The 20,151-nt window shown below is 37.4% G+C and overlaps 2 protein-coding genes across 5 annotated transcripts in view; one reads left to right on the top strand and one right to left on the bottom strand.

Moving 5' to 3' along the window:
* Positions 1-644: 644 nt before the first annotated feature.
* Positions 645-7,137, top strand: LOC129353423 (uncharacterized). The gene is made up of 5 exons (XM_055022755.1): positions 645-956; positions 3,158-3,263; positions 3,414-3,533; positions 5,451-5,529; positions 6,298-7,137. Exons 1-5 carry the CDS (start codon positions 820-822, stop codon positions 6,387-6,389), a joined length of 534 nt encoding a protein of 177 aa, XP_054878730.1. The 5' UTR covers positions 645-819; the 3' UTR covers positions 6,390-7,137.
* A 991-nt stretch (positions 7,138-8,128) lies between these two features.
* cubn (cubilin (intrinsic factor-cobalamin receptor)) overlaps positions 8,129-20,151 on the bottom strand; it is an 85,811-nt gene continuing 73,788 nt past the window's right edge. For 2 of the 4 annotated variants that reach the window (XM_055022740.1, XM_055022743.1), the window contains 8 exons: positions 19,026-19,225; positions 16,371-16,533; positions 15,900-16,108; positions 13,618-13,762; positions 13,349-13,530; positions 8,975-9,140; positions 8,420-8,655; positions 8,129-8,291 (listed from right to left, as the gene is read on the bottom strand). In XM_055022740.1, coding sequence (XP_054878715.1) covers positions 8,184-8,291; positions 8,420-8,655; positions 8,975-9,140; positions 13,349-13,530; positions 13,618-13,762; positions 15,900-16,108; positions 16,371-16,533; positions 19,026-19,225 — 1,409 coding nt within the window. In that variant the 3' untranslated portion in view covers positions 8,129-8,183. Of the gene's footprint in view, positions 8,292-8,419; positions 8,656-8,974; positions 9,141-13,348; positions 13,531-13,617; positions 13,763-15,899; positions 16,109-16,370; positions 16,534-18,220; positions 18,333-19,025; positions 19,226-20,151 lie in introns of those variants that run through there. The other 2 variants (XM_055022741.1, XM_055022742.1) reach the window with 2 other exon arrangements.

Raw genomic sequence — 20,151 nt, 5'->3', positions numbered from 1 at the left:
TTAGAAGTAAGACGTGGTTCATTTCACAGTAGCAAACAATGCCAGATGACTAATTGTATTTGTACAAAGCTTAAACATTTTCTGGCTTTGTCAATAATGCAGAACCCTATCAGTGTTGGAGCTACTGTGATGACTGATTGAGAAGAATCCAACTCTGCTGGAGAAGACATGAGAAGTCAAAGTCAAAGACTTTAAGAAACTAAGAACTGTTGAAAGCAAGGCATCTGGATCTGTCTCAGGGAGCCAGCTCCTCTTTAAGTTCCTCCTGATGAGGCCTAATGAGGAATGTGCATCTTGCTGGCCAAACCTGGAAGGAAGGAGCACTAGTGAAATACCAAAGCAATGTGCATATCACCATCATGGAAAGACACGGTGGTTATCACTAACAGACTGAAAATGTAGCTGATATTGGGAAGTCTATGACGTAAGACAGAATTTTCTGATTTTCTTCCCTCATCGAATCGTGACCATATTTAAATTTTAAAGTAACACAAATGTATATCCATAAAACTGGAATAAAACTAATGTAATCTAGAACTCTCATAGTTGACAGAAGCTAAGTGTTTTATATTGAAACACTGTATACAACATCTTGCATTTTTGGGATTTCTGAAAGTCATGGAAGGTCAGCAGTGTCAGGTTAAACTAAGGGAGTCTACAATGTATCTGCTGTTCTAAAGCAGAGACTGTACAGTCTCTTAATTCATCTTCGAGGTAAATTTAATTTAGCCTTCTCTCATTTAGGAGGGCACATTTAGTCATGTGCTTTCCTTCTGAGGAGAGCACATGACACACTTGTAATTTTAGCCTTTTGAATTCATGCATGTTTCTCAGTCAGCTGCTGCAGGTTGGAGCAGAATGCATCTTGTTCATTGGGCCTTCACAGCTCTCCTGGGAATGGGGTCATTAGCTTTTTGTTATGCTGGACCTATTCATGCACAGTGTAAAGTGGACTGGTAAGAATGTCTGTGTATATTTTCAATAATTACTTGACTTGAAGTATGGAAATACTTTCCTTTGTTAATTTTTGTTGATCTTAGAATAAAGGTATTCCTAAAAATGCTTGAAATTAATTACTGGCATTTGTGATATGTTAGACAACAAGCATAATATTTATTGCTTGCTTCAAGTTTGTTTGTTTTCACATTCTTGGCAACACTTCAATGTTGCTCTAGTGCAAAGTGCTCCACTTGATTTAAAGGAAGTAAATATATAGAAAAACCGAATGCAGCTTCTTCATGTTGGGCTCAGGTTCAGAAAAAAAAAAAAAACTGCTGAGACAACTAATGTTAAAAAAAAAACCATCTCACAATTCAATTTCCTGTTTTGAATCAAACTCTGTTAGTCAAAAATGCATTTCAATGAATTCTCAATATAATTTACCTAATTTTCCCAAGTTAGTCTTGTAATTTGTATTAACTAATTATTTATTTATTTCCTATGAAATCTGTTACTGGTTTTAAGTCTAAATATTTTATAACATCCTCCACGCCCCCAGTGAACAATGGTTCATTACTACAAAATACTTCTAATCAATTTCTAGAGGCTATATAAGCTGAACTATTTGCCTCAAAAGGATTCCTGGAGAAGTGAACAGCACATGAATGCTCTGTGACTCTGCCTAGTTTGCATGTCTGCCTTGGAACATTGTTGTCTCCATAAAGGAACACTTTGGCTACTTTCAAAGAAGTAGGTTTGGCTAGCTGACACTTGTGGAAAGTTTTAGGTTCATGAGGTAAGCTTTTTGCCAATGATTTCTGAAGCTTGTCAAGAGTTTCTGATGGTGCCTCCATCTCCAACCAATGTCCATTCTCATCATGTTGATTGGCTGGGATGGTTTTCTTACTGCAGTGTGACCAAAGTTCAGGAATAGAAAGATCTTGTATTTCAGTCACTTGGTTTGCTACGAATGCTTTCCACATCTGAGCCGTGTTGAATATCCAGTGCAGAGCAATCATGGACTCTGTCCACATTTTGAGTTGACCTTCTCCAATGTTCAAAGGGTTGAGGAGGTTATTTCTCTGTTGTGCTCCAATTAAATTTTTCATAAACTCCAAGCATGGCAGCAACATTTTCTTCAGTGGAACCACTCTTGTTTTTGATGATACAAAGCGTTGTATTGCTTCTCCGACTTTGTTTTGTCCTTGTAGATAAGAACAGCTCCATAAGCACAGGCATCACTGAAATCCTGCAGTTTCAATGTCTGTGGGTTTGGCTGAATTTCAACTTTGTAGCACCTTGGAACAGACAACAGGTGAAGTCCTGAAAGCTCTTCACACTATTCACTCCATTTTTTAGCCAAATCCAGGAGCAACTCTTCATCCCAACCACTTCTCCTCTCCCACAACTCTTGAAATAGGCATTTTACTCTGATGGTGAGAGAGTCCAATAGGATCCCAGATACAAGTCGATATCTTCAATACACTCCTTTTTGAGTTCTCTTTGTTCTTACAAATGCCTTTTTAGGTCAAAGACACAATCATCCTCTTATAACCTCCATACAAGACCCAGGACATTCAATATGTTTCCAGTGGCATCTGTCTCTACCATGTTGCATTTCCATTCTCCTTCCACTTATCTCTCAGTTCTCTTGAATTTGTCACCCTGGCACAAGTTCATGTTGTCATGTGACTGGATCTCCTTTGCTGTTGTGAGAGTGCTTTCTTAAGCCAGGTGAACTGGTACATAAAATCATCAATGAACAATGATTCTCTCAATGCAGTCACTGTAGTAGGTTTTTCAGCCTCATTGTTTCATGTACTCTCTTATTGTTGCAGCAAACAGGAAAGGATTTGGAGACAGCATTCTGTTCATTCTCAAAATTCACAGCTGATCCTTGTAGTTTTTAGTAGGAGGCCCTTGAAACTATAGAAACCTCACAGGATCTTTGTCCTTTTCTGAAAGACAACCCAAACCAGATTGAAAGACATCAAAGCAGTTGGTCATCGTTAAGAAGCTTTTAAGAGTTGAAACATAGCTTTTACAAAATAAGCTCTCTGATGAATGTAAGGTTGTAGATTGGCCTGCAATTTTGCATTAGCTTCTAGGAAAACAATAAGTGGTCTAACAGTCAAAGAAAAATTTAATCATTTCATGTATAACAGAATGTTAGAATAACAACACTGAGCTCTAATTTATATGAACTTCTTTTCTGCAGGTACTTTGGGATATCATGTCGAGTGGTTTATGAATCACTTGTTTCACAAATTAAGAAATGGACAACATCTAGCTGCGTGGCAGGGGGACAGAGGTGCCTGTACAAGGTCTGTCTTTTTGTTGCATGCCACATTCTAGAGTTTTGAGCTATTACAACAATGCTTTTCTCTAAATGAAAACATATTCTTCTCTTCCTGGAAGAATAATTTTGGTGATAAAACTGAACTAAACCAACATTTTGTTCTGTTTGTCTGTAGCTTCAATCAGCCTCTATCCACTTTATAACTGCCAAGCATACCAATCCTGATAAGAGGTATGTGGAGGACATCAACTTCAGATTGGTTTCTTATCAGTTCTTTGCGTCTTGTCATGTTACAGTAAGTTTTCACACTCCACATAATTGATCTTGACTCTCATGAAAAACTAAGCTTGAAATTTACTAGTAAACTAATTAAAGACAAGTACAAGCCATGTGCTGTTTGTCTCTGGAAATATTTTGGTTTTTAAGATAGGCACCAAGATAAACACAGAAGATGGATCTGTGGATGGACAGACTTTGACCTTTGTCTTTAATGCAGTTTGATCTCAAATGGGAAATATTAGATATTTTCCAGGCACGTATAGTGCCATTTTATAGCACGATCAAGTAACTATACTATGTTCAGTTGTTATTTGCATTGCACTTGGTGATGTATGGTTTGGATGAAGCTGCTTCACCGTGGAAACCCATTCCATGAAGCTCTCTGTGCAATGAGCTCATCTGAAGGCCACATGATGTTTAAAGGTCTGTAGTGATTGACTGCAGAAAGTTGGTGACCTCTTTGCTCTCTGCACTTCAGCATCGGCTGACTGTCAGTTTACCTGGCCTACCACTTTGTGGCTGAGTCGCTGTCATTCCTAAACACTTCCATGTTCTTATAATACAGTTGACAGTTGACTGTGGAATATTTAGGAGGGAGGAAATTTCACAACTGGATTTGTTCTACAGGTCGCATCCTACCACAGTTCCATGGTGGAATTCACTGAGCTCCTGAGAGCGACCCATTCTTTCATAAATGTGAAAGAATGTCTAGGTGCTTAATTCTATACACCTGTGGCCATGAAAGTGATTGGAAGATCTGATCATTTGGATCGCTGATCCAAATGATCAGCAAATAATGCATTTCTGAGTCTGGCTGTTCCACTGTGAATGTTGCAGAATCTCCTGCCAGTTGCCAATCAGATGAATAGACCATGGGTAGGATGGGTGGAATTGGAGAGGATCTAGTTTGCTCTGGCTAACCAGCATCTGTGTGCAATATTCTGGATGGGAAAAGAGGAGTCATCCTCTCTGCTGTCCTCACAGCTCTTTGCAAAGATTTCCAGGCTGATGCATTGCAGCTTCCAGACCAGAAGCAGGCTTTCAATGGTTTGTCTGAGATGGTGGAGAGGACAGGAAGGGTGAGGGGAACCCTTCTCATCCATGACTCAAAGTGCAGGTGCAATGTGCATCTCCAGGAACTTCGCACTGCTGACGATCTCCACTGCTCTGTCATTGTTGAGGAGTGGCTGGGTTGAGAACTCCTGAAGTTGACAATGATCCTTGTCCTTCAGCATCAAGTTGTTCACTCTACACCACGAAAGACAATATGAAAGAAGTCTTGAGTCTTCTGACGATAGGCATGCTTTGCTGCTCTGATGTTTAGATTGGCCCTTGCTCTCTAAGTGTTTAAGTGTCACATCACAAGATTTGAAAGCAGCATTTCGGTATACACCTCCTTAGTCGTCCAAGGTTCCTGGTTACCTTGTGACTAAGGTCTTTGTTACTGTAACCTCAGAAATACACCACTGGATGTAGTCTGACACAGATTCTACATACTCCCCAACACCCCACAATATGCACTCAAAACAGTCCTGTGCATACAGTTCCCTCAGGTAACACTCTCACCTTCTTAACTGCTTGCTTTTCTTTTCATACTCATCCCAGCATATAAGCAGAGGACAGTATTCTGGAATGAGAATAACAAAGAGATTCTCCGAGGTGCCGGGATAGGGGTGGAGAGTTGCTCTGAAGGCTTTTTTGATGTTCTCTTTTGCCATCTAAAAGTTGTGACATTATTTCTAGCTTTCTCATTTTACCATTACTGTGTCTCTGGGCAAGGGACTCGATCCTAAATTGTCTAACGATCTGCAAGTTGGAGAAATTACTGGCTGTATGTGTGAGTGGAAGCGACTCCAGTGTAAAGCTCACTGAGTGACTGATTTGACTAAAAAAGTGCTATAAATTGTAAGTTTGTAACTCTGTGTATGTCCAGGCGATGTCCATCTCTGAGACCTGGTATGTTATTAAAGACCATGGCACCAACTACTGCAACCTTTATAATCTTATAGAAGGTAAGATTGAATAACAAAATGCAGATAAAATCCACTGAATTATTCTAGTAAAAATTCACAATTTCCAGTTAATAACTTATAGTCTACTTTTGACAGACAGCAATTGTCCTGGCTCTGATGTCCATGACGTCCATGACAAAGGTTTTCTATCTTATAGTTGCATCAAGTGACTATCTTTGAAACAACAGTAGACAGTTTATTACGTGGAGTCAGTAACTTAGCATGCATGAGGCGTCAGAACGAAGAAATCCCTATTAGCTGTGGGAAACTTTCAAAAGAAAGTGTGACCAGTATGTGACCAGCTCCAACAAACTGGGATTCTGACACAAAAACAGACACACTGATCCAGGAGTACTCCAAACTTTCTATGCTGCTTAGAGTTTTTTTTATAAAAAAAAAACATGAAACATCATGAAGACATGTCTGTGTATGTACATACACTATGTGTGTACATACATATACAAGGGCGGCAGATAGTGTTTAAGTGACAGAAAATAATATTCTTTAATAAATTTAGGTCTTCTCGCCATTGTTTTGGTATGAAAGGAAACATCAAATTTGATATGATTGTTGTCCAAAGCCTGTTAGAGTGCCAGGTTTCACACATGCAAAATAATATAACTCCCAAATGATAGTTTTTCAGAGATGTTAGTTTAAATATAAAAAAGTTGTTCCATTTCCTAACTTCAGCTTTTGTATGTATATTTCTATATGTATTTTCTTCTATGGATAAATGTCCACAATATAATGTTCTCATTTTGTCTTCAGGAAGTCATCTTACTCAATCCAGAGGGTACAAGGAGGTCACCAGTGAGTTCCTGTGTACTCAGCGCTCCACTGCAAACTGCACAGTCTATTGACTGAACATCTACAATTACCAAAAGACAACAACAATCACAATCACAAAGAAACCTGAATTGTTGTTTAGACATCCGGATATGTTTATGGTTGTAAAAAATATTAGGAATTAGAAATTGTGAATGCTGTGAAGAATTGAGAAATTTATTTAGATTTAAATAAGCAAAAAAACTCCAAACATTTTAGTATGGACAGAAGTGTGACTCTGGAGAGATCACTGGTTTCTGGCATTCTTAGTCAAACATTTGAATCTTTAAGATTATTTAAATGTTGGTGCTCTTAACCTTGGTTTGTTACTGTGATCTTTTTCCAAAGCTCATACTGCGGCACTTGATCATAGACGTGGCTCAGTAACAGTTTGTGAGGCCAATGCATATGTGTCACACCATACCAATGTTGATAACTCACATGGCTGAGGAAACAATCTGTGTGCAGGCAGGTGGATAAGATGGGAATAGCAAAGGATCAAATGTTAAGGGAAGGGTGGGAGCTGACAAATTTGAAACAGCCCTGTGGGGAGATTAAACAGGCATTATATGTACTTTGCAGTACATCTATAAAAATATTCTGAAAGATGAACAAAATCATACCAGTAATTTTTTTGGTCTGTGAACCTCAACAACTGCATCAACATCAAGAAAGTTGACATTTTTTGACAATTTACTCTTCATATTCAAGCCTTGTTGCAAGGGATCAATTTAAATTTGATTTAGTTTCATTTAGTAATTAAATAAAAATATAATAAAACCACTTCATACTTGTCAAAATGGTTTTTAAAGACTTGTTAATCAAGGTTGTGTCAAGATTTCATAAGGAACAGGTTACTAAGGTTAAAACACCGTTCACATGTCAACATCAGCCTGAAAATGACAGCTTAATAAACAACTAGTTTCAGTTTTGGTCATTACCAGTTTGTGATGTGAATCTGCAGAAAAATTGCCTTATTCTTCAGCACAGAACTGTCTCTATGAGATATTTGAGGATTTTTTTTACATGTATACCCATGTCAAGTCATCCACCAACATCTGAAAAGAGCAGGTCTTCATTTCCTCTTAAATTTCTCACAGTCCTTGGTGGATTTACCAGTTTGCTTTGGGTCATTGTTTCAAATTTTCCAAGGCAGCCTTTGGTACTTTCAAATTCACAAATACAATTTTGCCTTTCACATCTCTCGTGATCATTCATATGGTGCAATCTCTTTCTGACAAATATTTACTCCAAATTTTATTATCAATTATCAATTTTGTATCTGTCTTTGAGATAAATACTGATTAGCTGGAAATAAGGCATTTTACCTTTTCATGCAGAAACTGAAAGTAATAGTCTAAATGTAGATTAAGATTAGATTTATTCAGTTGGCTTCAAAATATTCATAGACTGATACTTTCCTGTTATACTCTGGAGTCTGAGCTAGCATATGGCATGCAAGGTAGAGTACAACATCATTTCCTAATAACCCTGTCCTGTATAACCATTTCTAATAATCTCTGAGTTCCATCGATTCCAGTACACTAAGAGGAAATGTCAAGCTTTGCCATCATCTGGTGTGAATTTTGATTTCAACCCCACAAATAAAAATAAATGTTTACTACTGTAAACATTGACATACAGAAGTAATCAATGTTAGACCATAATGCTTTCAGAAAAGTCCAGTTTAATGAATAATGTAATAATTTTAATAATACAGTTCATTACACTGAAATATGTTTTCACCAATTTTGTAATGCTTTAGTATTTTCAATATGATTAATATGTCTGTTGTGTGCATGTTAGAACATGGAAACCATATTTGTTTTTCAGCTGCTCCAGGTGAGTCTAAAGCCTGATGGCAAGGTGGAGTACTGGCCTTGGAAAACAATATAAACGTGGTTGGAGGAGGCTCTGAAAGGAGCAATGTTGGTTTCCTAAAACAAACAGAAAGGTGACAAGGATGTGGAATAGGATTAATATTTACTAGACAGACAGGCAGTTCGTTTTAGTTGTTTGGAAAATTTCTAATTAGTTTATTTCTATGGCCTTATGAGCGACATACCACTCCACAGTAAGGTCCAACTGGAGCTGAGGAGGTATCTGGGCCATCATATAACTTCAAGAAGTTGCTTTGACAATTTCCTGGGTCATCAATACTGAACTGGGCAAATGTGATGGTTACCACATGATTTCTAGGTGCCTTGATGCTCCATTCACAATGAGTATTGTTTAGGTAACTTCCTGGGAAATTGGGGCTAGAGAATGAACCATGGTCTCCATAAAGGATGCCACCACATCCTAGAAAGAATAAGAGACAGCCACAAGTTAATACCACAGGGAACTGTCTGATCACCATGGTTTCCAATCTGTGTAATAATGTGCAATTATAGCTAAAAATGAGAACAAGAATTTATTTTATTGAACAAAAATGTCAGCTGAAAATTAATCTATGATTGCACTTTCAGTAAAGCCACTATGTTCACCATCATTTATGAAGAAAATATGGAAGTGACAAACATTCATCATACAATGATCAACACCAAGTATGACAAAATAAGAGAGTTGGGGGCTGAAATCTTTCAGTGAACAAATTAGTTTCTGTAAATTGAATCCTGACCATTTGGAGAAGATGTCCATGTAGCATCAAATCCACCCCGGGCAGTAGAGAAGTCACTCTTGAAGCGTAGGTACAGCTGGTTGGATTGTGGGAAGATGGGGTTGGGTAGGGTTTGACCACAGAACTTACCAATCAACTGCGAGTCTGCTGTACTTCCATTACGGATCTGAGTAATGACACAAAGTGTTGAAAAGCATCAGATAAAAAACATACCCAGATGAAGCGGTCAGAGATATTGGACATTAAAAGTCAAATTAAAGCTAAAACAATTTTAAAGATATCTCCAGAAAGTGAATTGCAGATGGTATACAGCTGAATTTTACCAATCCAACTGGTACAGATGTAAATGGTTTTCAATAAAAATTAAATGGAATTAAATTTGTACTTTACTTCAAATAGTATTTACGCTTTTCAAGATGCTAGTCAGCTGTAAAAAACACCTTGGGGTTATTTGCACTGGTAAAATCCTTCCAACTGCAGTAGCCAAAACCAGAGAGAGTATTTGTTAGAGGAATTTTCTGTACCATTCTAGTATCAACTAATGTATACTGAAAACAGAGATTCATTAATTGCTAAATGGAGTATATTTGCATAGTCCATAGGATTCATTCACCCATACATTCAAACACTGACAATTCAAACAGTGTCAAGCTACAGGATAGTAGCCACTAGTGATGGGTCCAGCGACACAGACGCGTCACCACACGCGTCAAGCCCTTAGACAAAACCCCGTGTCGGTGTGCGTACGGCTTTCAGCAAGTCACATGACCAACACAGGAGCATTTTGAAATGACACTGGCGCCAAACTGTGTTTATAAGGAAGCAAATCTGTCTAGGGGATGTATTTACCAAAATAATTCTTGATCTTTTACGGTACAGCATCAACTATCTATCTTCAAGGCAAACGAAAGGTTTCGTAGTTTGGAACCACTTTGATCTTACATCAGAAAATAAGGTGTTGGTTCAGTTCATTGTTGTTTTATCCAGTTCTCAGTTTCTACTTGATCCATCTGAATCCAAATTCAGCTAAAATTGACTCTTAGTTTACTTTCACATTATGTTCTGAAGATGATTTTGTGTTTTTGTGATGTAAAGCACTTTGAAATGCCTTATTGCTGAAATGTGCTCTACAAATAAAATTTGATTGATTGATTGATTAAGTTGCATATGTTTGATAGTAGTGTCTTATTTAAATAAATCCATCTCCTCAATGCTGAGACATTATTGAGCCAGGCATCAGAATGAATCCCAGATACACCGAGGATAAACTCAGGCATTCTGCAAATTACTCAGTTGCTTTTTATAAGTTATTTCATATAAATGTATTGCTGTTACAAAAGCGTAATAGACTAAATTGAAAAATTTGGAAAAACATATTTTTTTCAATGAAAATTTGTGAGAAAAAAAATCCCAGTCCACAAGCATCCTCATTCCAAACACGTTCACTTAAATTTTCATCATGTGGTACATGTTCACATTATTTATTGACCATCTAAGAATATCAAATATGTTTTGAATTGAACTGAAGATATGACATAATACAATATATTATGTACAATAAAATACAATGACTTAAATCTTATTGTATAGACTAGGTCATCAAATCAGTCTGTCAACTGCCTGTAGGGATTTTTAATGTCCAGCAGGTGTCAGTATTCAGTGACATAGTATGACAGTTTTGCTATGGGTCGAAACGCTTCATGAGTAGTGATGGACTCGGACTTGAACCTTACGAGCCACATAAAGACAGTTACAAAGTCGGCCTTCTATCACTGAAGAACATCTCCAGGATTAGAGGACTAATGTCTCAGCCAGATCTAGAGAAACTCATCCCTGTTTATCTTTAGTCGCATTGATTATTGTAACAGCGTCTTCACAGGCCTGTCCAACAAATCAATCCTCCAGCTGCAGCTGATCCAGAAGCTGCTGCTCCTGTTCTCACTAAAACCAGGAAGATAGAGACATAACAGCAGTTTTAAAGTCCCTCCACTGGCTCCCTGTAGCTCAAAGAATAGATTTTAAAATACTGTTGTTAGTTTATAAATCACTGAACGGTTTAGCACCACAATACATCAAAGATCTGCTGTTGTTGTATCAACCTTCCAGACTCTCAGGTTCTGGTTCTGGTTCTGCTCTGCATCCCCAGAACCAGAACCAAGAGAGGAGAAGCAGCTTTCAGCATCTATGCACCAAAACTTTGAAACAAACTTCCAGAAAACTGTAAAACAGCAGAAACCCTGACTTCCTTTAAATCTCAACTAAAAACACATTCTGTTTAGAATTGTATTTGAAATGTAATATGTAACAATGTATTGTTTATTCCATGTTGCATGACTTTGTGTTTTTGTGTTTATGATGTAAAGCACTTTGAAATGCCTTGTTGCTGAAATATGCTATACAAATAAAATTTGATTGATTGATTGATTGACTGATTGATGACTTCTCATTTACCCATCAATAGTAGCCACAGCAGACCTGGGGCACACTGATAGAAGTGAGGCTTCAATGACCCGGCACCACTGGACCCTGTTCTGACCACCACCAGCAGACAAGGTGGGTGAAGTGTCTTGCCCAAGGACACAACGACAGAGGCAGACAGAACAGGAATCAAACCAGCAATCCATCAACAAACTTCTACCACCATCACTAAAATCATTGATAATCACTATAGCGCATATTTTGTTGATCCCCCTCCCCCTGCAGTTCCATTGGAGGGGGGCACCAGAAGCAGTAAGGATGGAGGAAAAAAAACAAAAAAACAGTTACACAAAAGTGTTTCACTGTAAAGATGGTTTGGAGTTTGAAAACAAAATATGTGTATGTGTTTATGTCTGGTTGAACGATGTGTGCCAAGGTGATTTTTTTTCTTTTTTGGAGGAATTTTATTGTAATCCTTGGTAATTCATTGCGAATAGTCAAATTTTGACACTAATCCACGCCCATATGCTTTGACATACAAAAAAATCATTTGATAAATTTTGACCTTCAATGCCTCAAGTCTGTGCTGAGTGATTCTGAAGTCTGTATGTCAAAAGCTGTAGGACGAATTCAATCAGATACGTCTGTAAAAAAAAAAAAAAAAAAAAATAGAGAAGACGGCAACTTCAATCCAAAATGGGCAACTTCCAGTGTGGGTTGAACCATGGCTCCAAGAGATGTTTTTGTACGTCCTGACAAGACACACTTGTCCCGTGTTTCATAATTCTGGGTTAAAGCACATCTTGGGGCTGATCATTTAAAATATTCTAGGGAGCGCTGTAGAGAATATGGACACAGATCGATCCCAGTGAGTTTGGTATAGCTGAGACCAACTCCCTGGAATTTAGACCCAAACGCATGGCAATGACGTCACAGGTAACGCACACCTGCTCCACTGAAACCAATCAGGGTTGGAAACCACATTACAACAACATGTCTTCTGTCTTTAGACACAGTTTCATGTTGATTAGGTAGGGTCAGATAGAGACCATTCACAGGAAAACATGACACATCATGTTTGCAGGTGGAGTGGCTTAAGTGAAGTCATCCTTTGAGCATTGGTTATTGTAGGGCACCTGATGATGATCACTGAACGTTTGGTGCCTGTGTGAATGTATATGTAGGAGATATAACAATTTTGTGTTTCACGTCAGCATGCATAAAAAAGTCATTTTTTTGATAACTGTTTTCAGCCATGTCTTATGAACAAACTGACCAAGTTTGTACCTGATCTATCTTAATACCTAGAACGAGTTAAATCAAATGCAAAGGCTGTAAACGACAAAAATGGTTTGAAAATCAAAACTGCCTGTTTGATGTGCACTATGACACTGATAGAATTTTCTGTGCATCTTGGAGAGTGCTACATGTCCACCCACTCTGACATGTAAGTTTCATGTCTCTATGAAGAAGTAAGATCAATGCGAAGGGTCTTTTTTGCGACAAAAATTAAAATATGTGATTTTCACATAGACTTGACGTGTTCGCCAAGTTTGGTGAGTTTTTGAATATGATAAGGCCCTCAAAGAGCTAATTTATTTGACGAAGGAATTGTAATAAAAAGAGGACATGGTATATGATTACATTAGGCCTTCACAGCGGTTTTGCTCTTGGGCCTAATAATTTAATACAATATTTGTTTTTTAACAGTGTCCCAGCATTCTCTGTAAGTGTGGCCAATAGGCAACTTTATGTGCATAAATGCGTTGTAAGGCCAGTCAGCCTATAATTAAGAAAATGGTGAGATGAAGTGATGACACTGCTTAGCCTTCCTGGAAAAGTTTATTCTATATTGAAACAAGAGGAACATGATTGAGTCTAACCAGATCTTAAATACAAACACAAATGCAATTTGAAGAAGACAACAGATGCAAACTAAGTTTGGAAACTGTTTACCTCTAGGTAGTCAAAGTTACAGCTGCTTTGGCTCTCCACATCAAAGTTGTTAAAGAAGAAAGAGATGGAACTGTTTTGTGGAGCCTTCAGAATTATCACACAATCCATGTTGTGGGGGTAGATTTCAGGCCATCCTGGGCTCTTGAGGTAGCCATATTCCTGTTCATATAGTCGACTACAGTCTGAAAACCAACACAAACAGCTTAGAGCACAAATCATATTAAAAAAGTAACTGTAAAGGATAAAGAACATTTTGTTCGGATACCCACCAGCAATTTCATAGCTAAAACTGAGACCATTTCCTATCAGGAAGGCATCAGATTTAAAGTACACCAGAACTGTCCTGCTGTTACTGTAAAAGTCTGGTGGATGGTCATCTGAAGCACAGAATTTGTGTGATTGTCCATAGTCTCCCTGGAAATACAAAGAACTTGGTTCAGCTGGAAAGTGCAATAACTAACAAATGTAGTTTAAGCTACTAGTGCAAAAACTGGTAGTACAATTCAAACAGGACAACTTTAACAGAAGCAGTCTTTAATAAATCTGTGAAAAATATGTCAATTTTGAGTTATTCACAGATTCTGAAAGTGTGAATTCTCAACTTTTCAATAATATCAAACAAATTGAAACAAAAAAAGAAACAAAAAAAGATATGGTCATTAGGCCTCTTATGATGACACATTTTTCTTGATGATAAATTGTTCCAGAAGTTATTGCGATTAACAATAATATTGTTGTTTTGAGATTTTTTTTTTAAGTAATACAACAGTAATGGAAAAAATAATGATGCAAGAATACCTTCTAAAAGGTCAATAAACTTTAAATTCTAATGAACATTCAACACTGAAACTGGAAGCCATTATGAATATCCAAAATAACAAAACAATAAAATAAATTTGACATCTTTGTGAACAAAGTTGTCCTTCAACAAAAGAGCTAGTTGAGAGCAAAGCAGCAGGAACCTTTTCTGTTCCCATGGACAAACTGCACCCACTCTGAGTGACACTCAGCAGAAGTGGAGGAAAACATTAATACTCTCTGCATGACTCAATAGTCTTGATTTTAACCAGCCGGTCAATTTGACCCTGAACAGTATGAGTGTCTCAAGTTCAATTATAAAGATAGATTGAAAAAAAAAAAGTAGAAATGATATCTACTTTTATTTTCACAAAAGATCAATTTCAAGGAAGTTTTTTTTATGCCTAGGTTTTACCTCAGTGGACATAAAAAATGTAAACTACATTTTTTACATCTAAATGAGTAAATTGTCATCACTGATTCTTTATTTGTGAGCAATAAGAAACCATCAACGCACAAATATTGATTGAAATGGTTAGTATTAGAGTTTATAATCAGATACAAAATTGTTTTGGAGGATTCTTTCGGTTTCTGACACCATTGCATGGTTTAAACACTCCGCAGGTCAAATTGACCCAGGAACATTAGTCAGAGGGAGTCACTTCTGGAACAGTGTGCCGGCTCGGATCAGAGACTGTTCCACCTATAGCGTTTTTAAAAAACACCTGTAGTCGACCTGGTTATTAAAACTTTCCAGACATGTCTTCATTTTAACTAACTTTCTACTGTGTTTTTTGTGAATGTTTGTTAAATGTTTGTTAATTCTTGATTGTATGTTTATGTCTTTTTGTTGTTTGGGTCTCCTTGTCTAGGACTACAGATGGAAATTAGCAATTATGCTATAATCTGGCTCATTTACATTCTATACAGTAGTGTTGATTGTTCATTAATGTGCACTGTTCTTAATAAAGATTAAAGATTATTGCTGTTCCTCAGAAACGAACATAACAGGAGAGTTAAAAACACATCCCAATACAAATTCTTAGTTTGCTACAAACTTATAAAGTCTTTTTTTTTATTTGACTAAAACTAATATGACTTTTACAGTCAGAGAGACGAGAATCTGGAAACAAAATCTGTGGGATGGACCTAAGATTAGGGTGATAGAAAGGAGGCCTTCCAACCTCAGAGACTCAGACTCAAAGCTCATCACCAAAAATAAGTTGACAAACTAATATAGCAACCATAAAGCTCAATAATCAGAAAAGTCTGATTGCTGTAATGCCATTAAAGATTGCCTATGGATTATTGAGGGGCTAAATAATTTTTAACATGCCATTTTTATTTTAAAAATCTAAAGACTAACTAATTCTGCTTTCACATTATTTTATCTTTTCATAGTTGAATTAAATAACTTCAAATCCAACTCTATATGAGGTGTGAATAGTTTTGAGTTTAATATGGTCCACAGCTGCATCCATCCCTGTCTGTATAGTTTCAGAATCGGGGAACCATGTTTGTTGTCATGAATGTGGCAATTTAAGACAATGTCTTCACAGTCATTTCTGTGAGGAAGTTAAACTGAGAACTTTAAAAATATGTTGTTTTTTTTAATCAAATTGGTAATTCAGCTTTATAAACATTGGAAATTCTATCTGTAGGATATCTCCACTTTTATATTTCTGTAAAGAAACCAATTTTATTTTATTTTCCGTAGTCCAGCAAATTTTGATCTTTGGTTGTTTATACTAACCAAAGGCCAGTCATTAATCTCCAGGTAATTGGTTGAGCAACTTTGGCTTGGATCCAGGACAAATGTCTGGATTGACACTTTAATGGTTTCTAGTGGTGGAGAGTCAATGATCCACCGACAGTAGGTGTAAGGAGGATAAGCGTTGGGGAAGGATGGTGAAGTCAAAGTCTGCTTTGCAGTCGTAGCATTCAGAGTCCCGCCACACAGCACTGAAGAGAGGCAGATACAGAGGAGAGTTGTAGAGTTGAACATCAATAGAATACAATGACAAGAAGAAAAAAAAATGTCATTTTATTTATATTTTACTTCAATGATCATTAAATGTGTTTTCTTCTCCACCAAACCAAATAATCTAAATTAAACACCAATGTTTCTTGAATTTGAGATAATGCTACTGAAAATAAAAAAGGTGAATTTATTTTAAGAAGTCAGAGGTGTGACAGTGGAAGAAGAGACAAGAAATGTTCTTACACGGTACTGCTCTGTAGGTCGCATTGAATCCTTGCTTCTGGACAGAGCTGTCAGACACAAAGTGAATAGTCAAGAAGTTTCCACTTGACAAGAAGTAGGCAGGAATGGAGCTTCCACAGTATGTCCCAACTAGAGGAAAGTTCATATTGCCTCCATCATATATCTGGTGGAGATAAAGACACATTCAGAACATTATCAGAACATAAGTCCATATTTTAATACATCAAAATGAGATTTATTTTTTAATTGTTGGGTTGCGATAGATCCAAAACTAGGAGGTGAAATAAGTAGGTAAAATTAATACTGCAGAAATGTATGGACTTTCATTAACTAAAGGGCGTCTTCAGGATAATGTTAACGGGAAAATGTTTGGTCAAAGTGGGCTTGGTTTCTGCACAAAAATGTAGGCAACTTAACATTTGGAAAACATCAGTAAAAATTCACTGATTGATTTGACATTCAAGATATGTTCCTTGCATGCAGTCTAAAAATTTTGACCCAAATTTACAGTTCTAGATGAAAGCATGTAGTTTGTAACTAGTGGTGGTAGCAGCAGCTCTGACTCTGATCAAACATCTTGAAAGTTGACAAACTTTCAAGATGACAAACTGTTCAGACATCATCAACATCAATTTGTTGTGGCTATAAAACACAACAAATATCATTCCAATATGAGTGCTCCTTTATATTTAAAAAAGTAATAATTAAATATGCAAGATTGGCAGTTTTTGTTTTATTTTGAAAAAATCTCTGGAGTGTGGCAGACAGAAATTGGGGCAGTTTTAGACGTAATGGTCATTTGTGAATAAGGGCGTTAAAAAAACAAAAAACTGTTTTATGATTTTCTTTTTAGCTTCATTTGTAATGTTATTCCCTCATTAAAAACATACACAGAATGCTTCCATGATTATTTTATGGATGTTGGAGAAATCCTTTAATCTCGTAGGGCAACCATTCAGCTGTGCAAACAATTGGGGGAACCCAGCACTGCCTTCAAGGTTCAGCTTGTCCTCAGGGTAGCAGCTTCCAAGCTTCTGCATTACAGAGCAGCCTTCTCCACTCCACTCAGCTCCTTTAGACCAGCCAGGAGCAAATAGTAAACACCTGCTGGAACCGCACAGCTGCTGAGCTCATTATGTGAGCTACTTCTCAGTGCAACAATGATAAAAACGTTATTTATGAGGAGCCATGTTGTGATGACTTTCCGAAGGTGAAGAGTCAGAAAGAGTAGGAGTTTCTGAAAGAGAGGCCTAATTTTAAGGTGTTAACTTACACAGTCAATTTTTAGGTCATATTTTATACATATAGCATTTGTATAACTAAAGAAACAAAGCTGCTTTATTGTGCAATGAAATGGTACTAAGCTCCATAAAAATACATTTTCCAGGATTGTGTCACTATTACTAACATTACCAAAGTTAAAGTTAATTTCTAAGAATTTATTATGGACTTATATTATTTCACATGGCGATGTGAGAATATTTTCAGAATTTTATGATGAACTTTGAATTTTTTATGTTTTTTTTTTGTTTTAGTTGGGTATCATGGGTGTGATGCTAAAAATTTCATTGAAAAAAGCATTTGATCTGAGGACTTGGACTCCTTAAACCCAGTGATAACATCTCACACTCCTTAATTTTTCCAAAACAAAATGAAACCAGTTTACAGTTGTCTGACTTCCATCACCATTGTTTCAACCTCCCTATATCTACCCTCTCCCACCTGCAGCATTCAGTGCCTGTCTTAGTCCCCTCGTGTTTCCGAGAGAGCTGTCCAAACTCATTGTAGGCAAAGCTCCACTTGTCCTCTTGACTCCATCCCATCCTCTTTTCCTCAGATTTCATCTCAGCATTCTCCTTCTCTTAGTTTTCACCACACCCTTTGGCACCATCAAAGGGTGCCAAAGGGTGTTTAGGTTTAGGTCCTCCCTCATCATCACCTGCACTGCAGTCTCTTGGTTCCCTGTTTGTTCATATTGCATAAACAGGGAACAATTCATCAGTATCAATAACTTCATCCACTGCTCTTGTATCACAGTGCTTGTTCCTCAACTCTTCACCCTTTACCTGCTCCTCCACCTTTACATCCGCAGCCACAATCTCCAATTCCACCTATATGCCGTTAATGACCAGCTCTCCTCAAACTCAAACGTGACAACTCAAACATCATCAGCCTCAAATAATAATCAGCTTTATTTATAAAGCCCTTTGCAACTTCAACTGAAATCTCAAAAGGCACATTCACACACTGATGATGGCAAGCTACTGGATCGTAGCTACAGCTGCCCTAGGGCAGGCTGAAAATTTTGCACCATCAGCCCTTCTGACCAACACCGACAGGCAAGGTGGATGTAGCGTCTTGCACGTGGACACAAGCAACATAGGCGAGTGGACCAGGAATTGGTGGACCGATGATCCACCAATTATAGGCAAATTCCTCCGCATTCACCAATATGAGTGAGGTGGGCTACAAACCTGTTACATTCCAGCACATGCCATTACATGATCATGCCATTTTGAATTTTAGTTTACATTGAAAAAACTTTGAAATCATGTTTTGTTTTTGTTTTCTTGTGGCATAAGACTTGTATAGCACTCTATGCAGTACAAGCTATTTACCATTTTTGACATTGAAATAACAGGATTAACCCTTTACCTCGACATAGTCATAGCGACAAGTAGAGGAGCTCTCAAGGTCAAAGGAGCTGAACGAGAGATTGACGGCTTTGTTCACAGGCATCTCAATGGTCCAAACACAGTTCATCCTGGGTTCATAACGTCCATCCAGGTTTGGATCTGGTGAGCCCAACATGCCCATAGGCATAGAGAGGTAGCCCCCACATCCTTGTGCTGGACCTGCAGAAATTCACAACTAAAAAAATTATATAATTGCTCTCATTGGCAATATCCAAAAACAACACTGTGCACCGATATAGAAAGGCTCATCCATCCATGAAGGTTTTGAACATTTGTACAACTGATTTCTGTGTTTAAAAATAAAATATGAACTGATAACATGTACTGAAATTCTTTACCATTGAAAAGTTCACAAAATACAACTAAAAGCTTTCAGCTGATCCAAACTGCTGCTACAAAAGTTATGATTAAAATTAAAGAGAGAAATCTTATTTCACAAGTTGTAGCTTCTCTACATTTGACCCTTATTAAATGCAGAACAGAATTTAAGATTCTCCTTCTCAACTTAGTTATCAAACTCCATCATATCTCAGATCTGATAGTTCCATCTTCCTAACAGAGCACTTTGCTCTCAGACTGCAGATCTACTGTAAGTAAGTGGTACCATCTCCCAACTATATTGGGATGTCTGTATCATGTTGTGAGGCTGTTTAGCTGTAAAAGCTAATGGTCATAAAATAGGTGGCATCACAAGGAAGGAAACATTACGTAAAAATATTGAACCAACATTTCAAGACATCAACCAGGAAGAAAAAGCTTGGGCACAGGTTGGTATTCCACTACATGTGACAGTGCAATGACAATAAAGTTGAATTCTATTCTATTCTATTCTATTCTATTCTATTCTGTTCTAAATGGACAGTACAAAAAGCCAAAGTGGTTACAGAGTGGATTAAGGACAGCAAAGTCAATGTTTTTCTGTGGCCATCACAAAGTTCTAATCTCAATCCTATTGAGAATTTGTGGGTAAATCTGAAAAGGTGTATGAGTGAGGTGGGCTACAAACCAGATAGACTTCAACTAGTTCTATCAAGTGGAAAGGGCCAGAACTCCAGCCAATTATTGTGAGAAACTTGTGGTCAGAA

The sequence above is a fragment of the Poeciliopsis prolifica genome, unplaced genomic scaffold (assembly GCF_027474105.1).
Source record: "Poeciliopsis prolifica strain line A6 unplaced genomic scaffold, Auburn_PproV2 SCAFFOLD090, whole genome shotgun sequence".
In the NCBI taxonomy this organism is placed as follows: Eukaryota; Metazoa; Chordata; class Actinopteri; order Cyprinodontiformes; family Poeciliidae; genus Poeciliopsis; species Poeciliopsis prolifica.
Note: the sequence above shows the minus strand (reverse complement) of the source record. Positions and strands in the feature narration are given on the sequence as shown.